Below are 15,661 nucleotides of genomic sequence, written 5' to 3'. Positions count from 1 at the left end.
CATGGAGACTCAGATGAAAAACAAACCCTCTCATTACCCCTATTTATTTTGGACCAAAGAACTTGTCATTCTAGAAAAACTGTCACAGAGGAGAAGAAAGCTATAAAAATGTTCCAGGAACAACAAGGCACATGAATAAGTACTGAGATCAAACATGATAAAGTAGCCTATGTAGGTCAGCTGTCTCTTAGATTGATGCTATGCAGTAAACAGAATTATGGCAACTCGAAAGCCTCATGATTGGTTTTTATATTTGACTCTTACTTTTGTAGGTCTCTTATTAACATGCTTGAGTTAATATTTTAATACATTGAGTCCACTTCTCCTTTCTTGCTATGTAGACATATGCCTGGGACTTGTTTGGAAGGTATGCCCTCAAAAATGGAAGAGCAGATGGATGCAGTTTGCCACAGCACCCTCAAGAGAGACGTAGGGCTACTTGAAACATCTAACAGGATAGGAATTTTAACCGTGTGCTCTATTATCAACAATTTTGCCAGCCAGCACATTTTCTCTCCAGCATGTCTCCAAATATGACAATGATGCCACAGTCAAAAACAGTTAACATCTCTCCTGCACCAGGAAGGAAGCAGTTAAACAGAGTATGACTCACCTTAGTGTTTGTTATTAATAAAAGAAAAATCTTTGTGATATGAGGAACTAATATTTATTGAGAGCTTTTTATGTGCCATGCATTCATCAACATTATATTGTTATATCCTCCAAATATCCCTGTAAAATGAATTTTATTTCACCTATTTTCCATTATGGAAACTAAGAGTTATTAAAATTTTATCTGTAGTCTCACAACTAGGAAATGTAGGGCCAAGATATGAAAAACCCTTCCAGATTTGCTTGGCTGTGAAAGCAAGCAGTTGTCACTATATGATGCTAAATTGTAGACATCAACCACTCACAGTGATGCCATCTGACACCCATCCAAGAGTCACAAGACTTCCCCAAAGTGACACCAACTCCTGTGGGTGATTAAATCTCATCTAAATCTCATCATTCTAATTGTACAACTTGAAGAAATGAAGGAGATAAAATGTGTTCTTTGATCACCATGTCTTAATTTCTAATAACACAGAATGCTTAAAACAAGAGAAATAAGAGTGTGATGAAGTGCCCTCAGGCAAGGCCTTAAAGGAAATCCATTAATGGGTCATGATAAGGTTTTGGAACTTCTGCAATTTAGAGCACCTTCTCACCTACCACACTGGGAGAATTGACAGGCCAGCTCTGCTTGCTAATTACACTCTCTCCCATTACTTTTTATGACTAAAAGATTTGTTTGGTAACCTTCAAAGACATACTGAAGCCAGTAGGGGATTATTCATGTCCCAGTTCTGGGTATTCAAGACTCTTCCTGCTGGGGTGCTGGCTTTGAGTCCCACTGGTATTGACTTAGTTCCTTAATCTCCTAATTAAAAGACAACTTCAAATAATGCTGCACAGCTCGAGGCTTCAGGAAGGACCCAGGGATAGATAGGTTTACCTGAAAAGAAAAAGTAAGGGATAGAGTTTCTCTTTGTGAACCAAAGCTCAGAACAACCTCTAGTCAGTAAAACAAAATGGCAAATAGTATCAGGCACAACCTATAGATCAAAAATCAGTTTTTGTTTGCAAAGCAGAAAAAAAGAAGCATCTGTCCTAGAGTTCTTGGAGTCCTGTCCTGCCTCTTTGCCTTTCTGAATCCTGCCCCCACTGGATAATACTCAAGCTAACAGAGGGCAATTGACAATCATTCCTTCACAATGAGAAAATAGATGTGCCTATGTTGACACTTCTGCTTCCAACCTAATGATATATTTTTAGTTAATGGTCACAGTTTTCTTCAATGATTGTTATAGGACATCAAGGAGAATATATTAGTGTAATCTTAAAAATATTAAATGTGAGATACCTGAAGATGACGAGGAAGAAATGTCCAGAAAGTACTTGGAGATATATATATATTGGAAGTCACAGTGGGCTGCTGTTGTAGATGTGAAGATCGTCAGTATATACTTGGTTTGGATACAAAGTATGTGCATGGAGCCACAGTTTGTTGGTTAGCCTCTTCCATTGTACCCTTATTGATCATTTCCACCATGTATCCTCAGTTTTAGCTCTAATATTTATCATATCAATACAGAAAACCTCACACTTCTAAAGCTTTACTCATATTGTGTCTGGATTGTTTTTACCTTCTTTTTCTGCCAGATGAACTTTCACTTCCACAAAGACCAGCTATACCAATTTCCTTTTGGGAAGTGATTTTCCTAATACTATTCCCAACCTAAACAAAACTGACCCTTCTTTTTTCTGTTCCCATAATGCCTTGTACATTTTTTCTGTTAGGGCACTTACCACAAAACATTGTCATTGTTTATGAGCTCCCCAGGGGTGTGGCCCCTTTAGCATCTTCCTATACCTCTTTTATATAGGTAGAGACAGGGCTGAGTTGACCATCCATATATAGATGGGTTGCCATTGCCAACTTCTTTAAGCAAAAAGGAAAGGACCTTTATTGATGTGTTCATGCAAGATTTGCCCCACAACTGTCCAGCACTTAGTAGGGGACATGATCATTCTTGAATGATCAACACATGGTTATTCTTAAAAGAGCAAAGCCTTGGGAGTCTCTAATGAAGACTAAACTCTAGAGTTGAGAACAAAAATGTCAATTAAGACACAGTCTAGTGATTAACATTATTTTATTCAGGTATTTTGTCTTCTAATTTAGAGACCCATTTTGAGAATTAATCTTTAAAAAAGTCTTAAGTGTATTTTCATATAGTTTTCTCTGTTTGAATCTTTAGCTAATATAGGTTTTTCAGACAATTGAAGATGGTGAAGTTACTTGTCCAGAGGTGTTTTATTTTGCCTTGTTTTTTTTTGTTGTTTTTTTTTTTTTTACTTGTATTGATTCTTTCCTTCACTACTCTGCAACTTGTCCTCAGGTTTATATCTTACCTCACTGTCCCTCACTTCAGGGGCAGCCACATTTCAGGAATTATGTCTTATCTATAATATGGCAATTCTCTTTTATCCTTCCACTGTCAATATATTTGAACTCATGAAGCTCTCTTTGAAGTCAGTGTGAGTCTCATATTTGGAAGCAAGATACTGATGAGAAAGAAGACTCTAAACTGCAGCCCTTAGGAAACTCACTTAAAAACCTGCACTTCCTATGCACCTGGCTTTAGTAAAATACAAGTAAAGGATTTCTTTACCATTTTCATGTTATTTTAAACAAGTCTTGATCTCAGGAAGGTCTACTTTTTAAAGAGTTAAAATAAACTAAATGGCTAATTTTTACTTTTTAAGGAAGTGTCACTGAAGTTACGTGACAACTGTATTTATTTTCCTTTTCTCAGACTCTTATTTCAAAGATTTTCATTTTTCTTTGAGCCAGAATTTATTTTAACATCCCCACCTTAAGCGTCAAAATAGTGTTATGACTTGAACATGAGAGGCTATTAAACATGGACAGATATTAAAACATATAAAATTTGGAAGGATTTTAATGGTTTCTCAAAACTTTTGATTTTCAACAACAAATGAATACTGTATAGAATTTTAAGCTATTTTCCCCCTCTCTGTGGTGCTCCGATACACAGTAAATGTCTTGGCAAAATATACACAAACCCAGCGACAGTCACCCCCAGACATCCACTTGCCTGAGATGATTAGTAAGTGTCTTTTTCTTTTTGCTGAAAGAAGGGTCAGCCCAGCCCTATTCCCTGCCTAGAACAGAGAAGGGTATGGGAGAAGCTGAGGGGCTATTTAATGAGGAAACTTCTGGTAATGTAGATGCAAACAATATGGCCTTGGGAACTAGGGGGCAAAATACTGTACAGAGTGTGGGGGAAAGGATTCTTCCTTTACTCCATGAAACTTACACACCCTCGAGTGTCTGATCTCCCTCAAGCGGCTTCCAAGGTTTTGACAAGGGGCCTTCAGCGAAAGAAGTAGTCTCCCTAGAGGGGTAGAGTGAGGGGTGAAGAGAAGACTTGGAGGTTTCTGTGGTCTTGCAGTTATGCCATGGCAGCTAAGATCCACTGAACTGACATGATCTCATTTGCACCCACAAACTACAAAATAATCAAATTATTGATGTGTTTCCAAACTGCAGTAACTCCTTATCTTGGTTCTGGCCCAAACTGAAAATCTTAGTGCTGGATTTGATATCTTTGGTCAGATTTAGGGGGCTCTAGAAAGTTGGTTAATTCAATTTTGGAAATTAATTTAAACTTCCAACAACCTATTAAAAAAATAAGACCTGTTAGAAACTATCAACCCTGACTTTTCTGGTAAGAACAGGATCTAGAACAAAGGTGATGGTCATCCCACCCCCATGCTGCTCAGACCCCATGGAGAAGACTCTTCTGGACTGGCTATTAATCAGCAGGGATACATTAAGATTGGGACAATGAGAATAAGGAGGGCATGCCAGAGGAGGAGTAGCTGAAGGGATTAGAGCTGGTCAGAAAAGAATGATCTTAGGTGGAAGACTATGGGAAACATGTTAATTGCTGCCAAATATTTCAAGGGCTGTCAGCTAATGAGATCCATGATCCACAGACCATAGGACTGGGAACAAAGGATGATTATTGGGAAGTAAGTTGAGCTGCCACAAATGGAATGGGATATTTTAGTAGGTAATGACTTCTCTATCACTAAAGGCATTCAATTTGATATTAGATGTCCATTCATCAGAGAGACTGAAACAGGGCCATTGTCAGCTCATATAGTGTCTCTGTGAGAATAGAAAAAGTACTTCCTCTAGATGGATGCAACGCTAAGCCAACATGCACAAACAGGCTAGATTTCAGCCTCCGTTCATTCCTTTTGCAAGGTGCCCCTACATAGGGCAGAACCTGCATAACCACACACGGCTGTGTCCATGATCTTAACATGTTCTGCCCCAACAGGGGCCTTTATGAAAGAACTGATCCTTTAAGCCAGATGTGTCCCTCAAAAAACAGAAATAATTTGGGCCCTTTCGTTTATGATTAAATTCACGACACTTCATCACTGAAATATACAAAGGGTACTGTCACATGCGGAATTTACTTTAGAAGCTATTAAAATGTCGATACTTTTAAAAAATGCTTACTGTGGGCTAGATAATATGTTAAGTACTTGTATAAATTATCACCTTAATCTGCACAATAACTAAGTAGTCGTACTATACTCGTTTTATAGAGGAAGTGTAAGCAGCTTGTCTAAGATCATTTTCCTTGGTAGTGGCAAATCTTCTTAATCATAAAACCAAATCATCCTTTTGAAAAAAAGCAAGTTTTTGAAAGCTCTAACTCCACATCATGATTTTGCATTTCAGTAAAATTTTAAGATTTAGAAGGTTGAATTGGTGCAAAAGCCAGAATGTGATATAAATACTGCGAGTGACAATCATCCTTCCTGACCATCTTTCTGGACCAAGCATGAGCTTGGTTTAATGTGCCCTGGGCCTTAGGTTAATGTACATGGGCAACATTAAACTGAAGGAACGGAGAGGTGGCTTTCAGAAAATCTGCTTGCACTATTGCAACATTAGTTCATTAAAATCTCCTCTTCCCTCGCCTTACCCCGATCACAACAGCTGTGGTGGTTGCTTCCCCCCAGCACTTCTTTTGCATTCATGATCGGTACAGTGGACTTGGCAACTAGTCAACACAGCCATGAGACACATTTTTCATGTGAAATTTGAAATGGGCGCTGAAATTGTTCATTGTGTGTCAGTGTGTTTATTTTCACCTCCCCAACTAGGTGGCAACCACCATGAGGGGAGTGACTATGGTTCATACTTTCTAGAAACCACCTCAACTCTGCTTACTACACACAAAGCCTTGCACAGAGTTGAGTATCTTACATTGTCCTACAATTTTAGAGTGATTGCAGTACATATGCAGCCTGAACTAAACCCATTCTAAGCGTGTTTAGATTTAGAATGAATCATCCAGGAGCCCCTGCTCTGTAAGTGTTTTCATCATCTTCCTTGCAAATTGGACCTACGGCTCTAGATGATCAAATCCAATGTCTTTTCCTTCCTCTTCCTTTGACTGCATGCAGTCTCAGACTGAAGTGTTTATGATCTGCAATATCTCCCTGAAACTCTCTGTGATGCGGACTGCCACTCCCTTCTTTAGGTGAAAACCTGTTGTTCTTGCTCAACTCCTACCCATTGACTCCTTCTCTGAGAGGCAAGAAGACAAACAGAATAATCTAGGGCTCTGCAGTCACACTTAGCTAAAAGTTCTATCTCCACTTAGGAAAATTATTTAGCATCTCTGAGCCTCAGTTTTCTGATCTGTAAAATGTAGAGAATTGTACTCATTTTGTAGGATTAATGTGAGGATAAAACAAATTAATTAGATAAAGCACCCAGCCAGGCCCTTGGCCTACCTTGGGTGCTGATAAATTTGCTTTCCCTTTTTTTTCTTTCTTCCCTATCCCCTGCCCCTTTATTTAGCCTTTCTTCTTCTTCCTTCCCCTAGATACAGATTTCCCTCTGTATTCGCTCCCTGGGTGATCTCACCCATTGTATTCTCCCTGAAGACAATCCCAACTCCACAGATTTTTCAGTGCTAAAGACTCAATTGGGTTTTGTTCCTGGATTTTCAACAATAAATAACGTGTTCCAGGTTCACAAATGTCTGTTATCTCTCCTCATCTCCCTCTTTTCAAAGAAACTTGCTTCTAATAGTGCCACAGGCATACAGGAGCAAAACGTAAGCCACACTGTCTGCCCACCACCCAGCTCTGCAGAGTACTCTGCAGGACCTCTTAAGAGACCAGCATCGTCACCTCCCACCTTGCTGGTCTGCATTTCATCTCTCTTAGCCAGTCTTGCTCCTTGTCCCTGGATTGAGCGTCTCCAAGTCATAGCTCCAATCATGTCACCTCCCTGCCCAGTACTCTCCAACAGCTCCCCGTTGCCTGTGACTAAGTTTTGGTCAAAGCTTTGATCAAAGCCTCCACCTTTAAGCCTTGACCTTTTCTTTTTAATTCCCCACAACATGAATACTGTGCTTCCACCAAAGAGGATTACTCAGTGTTCCAAGAACACAGCCTGTACTCTGTCTATGTCTCTGTTCCTACTGTTTCCTCCTCCTCTGGTGTTCTCCTCCTCACCACCCCCGGTCTCTCTTTGCCAAACTCTTGCCCATCCTGAAAGACTCAGCTTAAAGGTTTTCACACTTGTTGATGTAGTCCCTTCCTTCAGGTGTTCACCAGTGGCCCTCTGCCTCTCTTCTGCCCCAACCATTTCTTCCCTGGTCCCCCACGGTCTGGCTGGCGGCAGCTCTTCTGCCCAGTGCACTCTAGCTCAGCATTTTCCACACTCTTCTATCCCAGATCACTTTTTAAAAATTGTAGAATGGAATAAAGTACACAAGACGGCGCAGAGCAAGTTGACAGACCAATTAATCACTGTATGAAATGAGCAGCATCCAGTCACACTCTTTTATAAACTTAGAAATGGCTTCATCAAGTTGGCTCCTCCTATCAGTTACGTTATCATGTTTCCTCCTATATTTTGCTTTCATTGCAGCACAACATAAAATGTCCCTTCTTTCGGTCTAATGTCACAAAGAAGACAAAACATGCAATTTGTGTTGCCTCTTTGTTTGTTGTAGAAAATAAAGGCCTCCTCTTATCTTTGAAGTCCTCAGTCTCCTTATTACTTTGCTTAAGGCACCGTCTGAGAAATACATGACTCTGATTTTTAGTGCAACTTCCACTTCTCAGCCAGAGATTGAGAGAGAATAAATGGATGTGTTAGCAGTGTTTAATATATGCAGGAAGGGATGAATAACATCCCAAATAAATGTTACATTCACCAGACCCAGAGCAGCCATCGTTACAGATGACATCCACTGACAGTGCTAGAGAATGCCTGCACCTCCCACTTCTTCATGCATCTGGTGGCCTCTCCGTGCCACGAATTCTCGGGATGGCGCAAATTCCACACTGCAGCACAGTGCTGCATAGTAACAATGACCATTAACTGTGTTTAGTGTTATTCTTGCATATAAGGCAGTTCAGATTAAAAAGTCAATAGACTCCTTCTTAACTATTCTTGCTGTGGTACACTCACTTATGTGTGCTGGAATCTAGGGTTCCACAGAATGTAGTTTGGAAAACATTGCCCTAGTTATACTTGCATTACTTATGTAATTCCAGTTATCATCTGCCAAGCCACGAATCTCACATCTTCTACCAAAATTTTCCTTGACATCACTAATTTGAACAGTATTCGGTTTTGCATTTCCATAGCTCCTGGCAGTGCTCCATATGTAGTTGGGGGAGAAATGATAGAAGGGAAGGAGGGAGAGAGTATGGAATCTGACTAATTCTTATGCCATTTCTGTAAAGGTGATGATTGTAGTGAAAGCTATACAAGGGGAAGTTCACAAAACCATTTTGCATAAAATTCCTGTCCAAATCAAATATGGATATAATTTAAATTATTAGTGCAAGGGGTCAGTAGAATGAAAACAGGTTTTCCAGTAAGATTTTGTAAGTAGGAAATGTATTTTTGTTAAAGTCTGAGACATACCACAAAAGTAGTTAGTGATTATTGAGATTACACATGGGCTAGGTCTGCTGTTTTGCTGCATTTAAAATTTTATAAACTAATATATTTGCTGATTTTTCCCCACTCTGAGGTTTAATTTTTCCCTATGTCAAACACCAGTCCGCTCAGTTAAGGGATGTGGGCTGAGTAAGTCAGTGGAACTTATTATTTATTAACCTCCTATTGTCAATTCCGGTCATCACTTGACTACTGACTTTATGTCTGTCTGCTTTGGCCTAAATACAACCTAGAGCTGTTCTCTGGATCATGGAAAATCTAATATTTCTTCCAATAGATTTGATTATTTTACATTACAGCAGACAAGTTTTTTTTAAGTAGCTACTGATAATTACCTCGCTTTTCTGTGACTCAAGTCACTTATCCCTTCTTTAGGGGGATAGATAATCCTATTATGATTATAGTTTTATGAGATTTACTTTCAAGCAAACTTACATTTCTCTATTTTCTCACTGCCTGCTTTGGTTTTGATAGTTTCAAAGAAAGCATGGAGAAATCATCATATTCCGACTGGCTCATTAATAACAGTGTTGCCGAGCTAGTGGCTTCCACAGGCCTTCCAGTGAACATCAGCGATGCCTACCAGGATCCTCGCTTTGATGCCGAGGTAAGAGGAATTCTCTGGTTGCAGTCTTAAGGTTCACTTGTCACACTGGTGATGGTTTGCTCATTGAAGCATAAGAAGGACATCATATATATCGACAGGTTTTTTTTTTTGTTTTTTTTTTTTTGCATCTTTCCCCTGTGATCAGACTTAGCATTGCCTGCTGTTGAATAACAGGAAAACCTCCTCTCTACTCTCATTTGTGGCAAAATGGGTATCTGTTATGTATTTGTTTGATGCTCTTTTACAATTGGATACATTTTATATTAAATGTACCCATATACAAGTACCCATGCATTAAATCACGAACACTTTCTATTAAACATAGTTTGTATTAAACTATGAAGTAGTTATTAATAAAAATGTGTATATAACATCATTATTTCCCAATAGATGCTAAAACAACTACTGTGTCTTTTAAAATTGTTCCCAAGAAATGGTAAATTGGTTTGTGTTATTGTTTAATGTTAATTTTGCAGGCACATTGTGCTATATATATACACAGAATATAGTAAAGTGGTATAGGTTCTGACTTGCAGATGTTTAAATTCTAAGTAGCTACAATATCACACAGATAAATTTACATGAATTTATAAAATCTGTGTGTGTGTGTGTATTCAATAATTTACATGTTTCCTATTCTAGACTGCCAAGCTAAGATCTAAAGAGTAGCAGGAGTTTTTTGGCAAGGAAGGTGAGGAGATGTGTTCCAGGCAAAGCTGAGAGAGCACAGGGGCTGGGGTGGAGAAGTGGGGAGCTGAGAAGGGTTAATGCTGCTGAAAGCTCCAGGGAGATGAGGCTGGAAAGGGAAGCAGAGGCCAGATTGCTCCAAGACTTTGAACACCATGATAAGAAGTTTGAGTATTTGTCCTAGGCAATGGGGAGCCAGTAGTTGGGTTTTAAATCAGGGAAATGCAGAAGTTGTATTTTAGAAAGATCACACCACCTCTGTGACTATAGCACAGAGGACAGATTAGCAATAATAGCTGAACATTTAAGTGGAAATGACATCTCTGGAGATGGACAGGGATCCCTTCAGCCCCAGTCTCCGGACTCCACAGTTCTCTTCCTCAGGCCTGCTCTCTGCTGTCCCATGTCTGGGGTAGGACATGATGTGACAGGAGGCTGCAATCTAAACTTAACTTCGAACTTCAGTCATGTCATCTTTGCGGATCTCTGCAGGAAAATTTTTATTCTCCAAAACTCACCATCTCTCTGTAGCTGCCTGGAGCTTTATTCCCCCCAGGCCATGTCCTCTAATAGTTTCTATTAATTCTTGAGCATGGAGCTCAGCTGCTCCTACCTTGCAAATCCTTTCACACACTCCCAGTCTGGGTTGGGTATCTCTGCAGCATCTCCCTCGGCTGTCCCAACCCTGAGCCCCTTGTAGCTCTCTTCAGTTCTGATGCATTATTTCTGAGCTTTGACTTATCTTCCTTGGAAAGTACACAGTCTGGAGCTTCTTTAACTGTCCTCCTTTGTGGGAAAATATCACCAACTTGGTTCTGTGGTTGGCAGAGCAAAAATTATTTCTAGAGGTCAATATTTGTATACTTTAGCATTACGATTGAGTTAGGACTGATTTGGCAAACTTGTGTTTGCCATGTTTCTTTCTTCCTTGCTTTTAGAGAAAGAATACTGAAGAACAAATATCTAGACGGTTTTATGAAGGAATGCTCTCAGTATCCTATTATTAACATCAGTAAGAGCTGAACAAGCTGAAAGGCTTGCTATGCAGAAAAATCATTCATTGCCAATTCCTTGTTGCCAAGTCATCATATTAGATTAGATGTCAAGGGATCATGGTTGATTCTTATCTCAAATTTCAGCGCTAAATTTGGTATGGATTACTGTTATTCTGCTCTTAGCTTTGGACCATGAAGTCCAATTTTGGGGAAAAGAAAGAATCAACAAATTACACCACTTAAAAATGTTGGTTACTAAGCCATATGTAAAAATATAACAAAACATGAGGCAGTGAACACCTGCCACCCAGTTTAAGCATCTGTACCTTGGAGAATGACATGCTGGGTCATAGGTTTCAACATCTTTGCCTTTATCAGGGAAGGAAAAATTCTCGTCCAATCATTGCTCTTTTTTTTCTTATGAAAAACAACACAATATCTCAAGAATACTTCTTACTCGTACAATTTAGTGATCTTGAATAAACCATATACTTATGTCTACAGACTCTTACCACATCTCTTCCTGATTAGTGAGACAGCCATTCCACATTTTCCCTGCGCTCACAGCCCATTCCAATAAAGCAGAGTGCTCCACTGATCTATAAAAAGAACAATGTGGACTCGTGAGCAAAAATCCAGCAGTTATTTCTATGGGCTCGGGCATAAAAATTTCATGCTTTTAGCCAGTAGTTAGAAGCAATGATGTCTGAAGACAGTAAACTATGGTAGGTTAAGCAGTGACTATTTTGTGAAATCACTTTCTACCCTCTGATAAAATAAAGCATGTACTTAGAGCAACGTTATTTCTTGGTTTTCCACCTAAAATGCTTTCAATCTGCTATATACCGAGTACTAGATTTCAAGTGCAAATCTGAAGATGCATTATATATGATTTTTACATGGTCACTTTGCATGGTATTGGAATTTATTTATTTATTTATTTATTTATTTATTTATTTATTTTTAAGATTTTTATATATTTATTCATGAGAGACACAGAGAAAGGCAGAGACACAGGCAGAGGGAGAAGCAGGTTCCCTGCAGGGAGCCCGATGTGGGACTCAATCCCAGGACCCCAGGGTCATGACCTGAGCCAAAGCCAGATGTGCAACTACTGAGCCACCCGGGTGCCCTGATACTGGAATTCAAAGTTACTTTATGTTTCCCTTCTCATGCTAAGGGGAAAAATTAGAAAGGAATTAATCAATGCAGATGGAGGTGAGAGAGAGAATTCTGCCTAAATGCAGGCACTTAAGTAGATATTTCCTGCGAATGTGTGTGTATGTTGTAGTATGTGTGTGTGTGTATGTGTACACACATTATGTATTACTCCGGGGAAAGCAAAATTATTTATCTGCTTAGGTCTTCTCCCTTCTCAAGTATATTTTGCCTCAGTGACAGGAGTCAACTGTTTGTTAATAATGAATGAGACTCCAGACTAAGCCGCCATGCTAAGAGACTAAGAGGCTCCAACCTTCTCCCCATGAAGCCTGATGTAAGATGGTGTAGATCATAAGATAAAGACAACCATTTAAGATAATATTTTTTATTAATGTTTTAAGTATTTTCCTCAAGATAAAAAAATATGAGAAAATGAAATTGTGGGCAGCCCGGGTGGCTCAGCAGTTTAGCGCCGCCTTCAGCTCAGGGCGTGATCCTGGTAAACTCCAGGATTTTGGTAAACTCCAAAATCTCCAGGATAGAGTCCCACGTCAGGCTCCCTGCATGGAGCCTGCTTCTCCCTCTGCCTGTGTCTCTGCCTCTCTCTGTGTGTGTGTGTGTGTGTGTGTGTGTCTCATGAATAAATAAATAAAATCTTTAAAAAAGAAAAAAAGAAAATGAAATTGCATCATTCTTGCACTAAAAGTAATTCTGGAATCATCCTAGAAATAGAGGGTAACTTTTAGAACTGTGTTGTCTTCCTGCAAAGGTTTGAGTCCTCTCTTCTTGGTCTGCTATGGATCTGTAATTTTTATCGGTGGTCATAGCTGAGTATTTATTTATTACTGATAGAATATAAAGAAATTTTTTCAGTCCAGGATTAATTGAGTATCTCCCAGAGTTTTCTCCACTGGAAAAAGTGCTTGCTTTTTGGTTCTCTACACTCACTAACTTCCTTGAATAGTTTGAAGCTGGTTAACAAGAATGAATTTGCAGAGTGGTAGCACAGGTAATCCCTTTCAAAGCATTTCCTACTTTTCTTACAGATTTTCTCAACATATGTCTATACAATAAACTTAAATCTGCCAGAAATACATTTTCCTGAATAATGGTATCTACCCTCAGTTTCTCAATGGTTCAGTGGCTAATTCTGGCAACCTGAATTCTCTTTACTGAACATGAAGAAGGACCCAAATTCATCAGACAGTGTAGTGTCTGGGATAGAACACCCAAAAATGAATTGGCTTTATTCTGGGGTTTCATACTATAGGTGTGTCAACTTTCAGTTAATAGGAATATTAGTGATTTCCTTAATTTACAGATAAGGAAACAGAGAGCTGGAGTGTCTTGTCTAAGGCGACACAGCTTCCTCAAGATAGGGCACAGAACTAACTGGACTTTCTGATTCCTAATTCAATTCCCTAACTGGCTTCCTATGTGGACCAGCTGCAGAGGGGCTCTCTGGGCAATGGAGCCCACTCCATCTTTCCTCTGTCCACAAAGGCACATGAACGTTGGCCAACAGACCTACCTTTTTGTCCTGTCTGCTCCACTCACCTGTTATGTCATCTTGGGCATACTACTTGCATATGTATTGTAACATGTAGAATTCTATATAAATATTTTGTAAATGATGCAATCTTATATAAATGTCGGTGAAGATATTCATCTGATTAAGAACTAGTTTCTTCTTTTGGGGTGGGGACAGGTTGGCAGAAGCAGGTCCTTATCTCTAAATGCAGGGCCTTTTTACAGAGCTGCAGACCAGCAGACCTTGATTATAGATAAGCCAACTTCAGTTCTCTTCATCCACAGACACAATGGGGAAGGAAGAGGAAAGTCTCTAGCCAAAGAGGGGAGTTAAAAGTGAGTGTTGACAGTAAAGAAGAGATGGTGGCACTAATCTGATAACCTGTAGCTCTTCAAGTCAGCCAGGTCTCTGCTTGTCTTCTCAGTAACAGATGTTAGTTACAAAGGTGGTGAAAGCTGGATGCATGTCCCATGGCCTTGGGCTGCCATGGAGAGATGATCACCATATCCTTTCCTAAAGGAGCCAGCAATATGCAGACTTGGCTCTTCACAAGAATGGCCAGACATCCAGGGGCCAGATTACTAAGGCACATTAAGGATGATCAGATTTCAGGAGCCAGCCACACTGTCCAGGTCCAAACAATCCACCAATCTTTAAAACATAGCTGAAAAGCCAGTGACACTGGTATATCTCAAACACAGCCCTGTTGCCTGCATTCAAACCACAGTATCAGTTAAGGCAATAGGTAAACTCCAAAATCTCCATGGCTTGACATAAAAGGAATTTAGTTTTTTGCTTATGCTAAGCCCAGATGGACACTCCTGATCATTGGCACTGCATAGGGAGGTGTTCCTTTCCCCATCAATAAAATTGTTTAGCAACCTGTGATGAATGACTCATCTAGTAAACCATCTTGTAGAGTCTTCAGATCACTAACTGAGTGCCAACCCCAATACGTCTTCTCATGTGTATTTGGTGGTTTCTTCTCCAATTTAGACCAACATGAGAAGCTTGTCAGTTTGGGGATTCATGATGCCAGTGGCATTCTGTTAATAAGAGAGAATTTACTCTACCAAGCTTTGCCTTAGCTGTTCAATTAAAGTGGAAACTAGATTTCCAATTTCAGTGTCTTTCCTACCTTATAATAACTCCAGGGAAGTCCTTAAAAATTCTGCCCAAAGATATGCAGCAAGAGAATGACCCTTACTTTGAAATCTCAGTTTTGAAACTGTTGGTCTTCCTTTTAATAAAAACTACAAAAGGATGTGTTTCATGTGATAGAAAGCCCATCCCAGGTGCTGCCAGGAGCCTGCTGTGAAGGCTATGGGGCAAGTAATCATAGTTGTCTACCTGCTGAGTATTCTCTTTGTGATTGTATTAAATATTTAATGGAGTTCCCTCCCTGTGGGAACAGAGCAACTTAGAGGGCAAGGCACAGTGATTACTTGCCTTCTGTCTGCCTGTTTGAGTTGACTCCTAGGAGCGGCACCTGCTGAGCTTGATAGTCTGCATGGTTTTAAGGCCAAACTGCTTGGTTTATGGGTGGAAAATGATGATGGAATAGTTATGTAAGATACCCATAGAGCCAGAACTAAATTTCTGAGCTTTAAATTCTACAACCTTATGAAGATCGCTATATATTTATTCTGTTACATCCTCCATGGAAAGAATGGAAGACAGAAGACAGAAAAGATATACCTGATTATTTTATTTATAGCAGCTCAAAAAACCCTCATGTTCACAGGTTATTGTGTAGATGGGTTTTGTAGTTTTGCTCATCATTTGCTCCTTGGAAAGAGGAGGCCCACACTCGGCTCCTGAAGACACGGACAGAACACCATGTGTATTAATTTTCTATCACTCCATAACAAGACACCGCAAATTCAGCAGCTTAAAACAAACATCCGCTTCTTATCTCACAATTCCCATAGGTTGGAAATCTGGGCACGGCAGAGCTGCATTCTCCACTCTGGGGTCTCAGATGGCTAAAACCAAGATGTTGGCCAGGTGGCATTCTCATGTGGATTTTGGCACTTTTCAGAGCTTATTCAGGTGATGATAGAATTGAGTTCCTTGAAGTTGTAGACTAAAGTTTC

The 15,661-nt window shown here is 39.7% G+C and overlaps 1 protein-coding gene across 1 annotated transcript in view; it reads left to right on the top strand.

Annotated features, from left to right (window-relative positions):
• Positions 1-15,661, top strand: part of PDE11A (phosphodiesterase 11A) — a 361,415-nt gene that overhangs the window by 167,008 nt on the left and 178,746 nt on the right. Inside the window, exon 6 of the mRNA XM_038585090.1 lies at positions 9,059-9,191. Within this exon, the coding sequence (XP_038441018.1) occupies positions 9,059-9,191 (133 nt within the window). The remainder of the gene's footprint in view (positions 1-9,058; positions 9,192-15,661) is intronic.

This window comes from Canis lupus, chromosome 36 (assembly GCF_011100685.1).
Source record: "Canis lupus familiaris isolate Mischka breed German Shepherd chromosome 36, alternate assembly UU_Cfam_GSD_1.0, whole genome shotgun sequence".
Lineage (NCBI taxonomy): Eukaryota > Metazoa > Chordata > Mammalia > Carnivora > Canidae > Canis > Canis lupus.
Note: the sequence above shows the minus strand (reverse complement) of the source record. Positions and strands in the feature narration are given on the sequence as shown.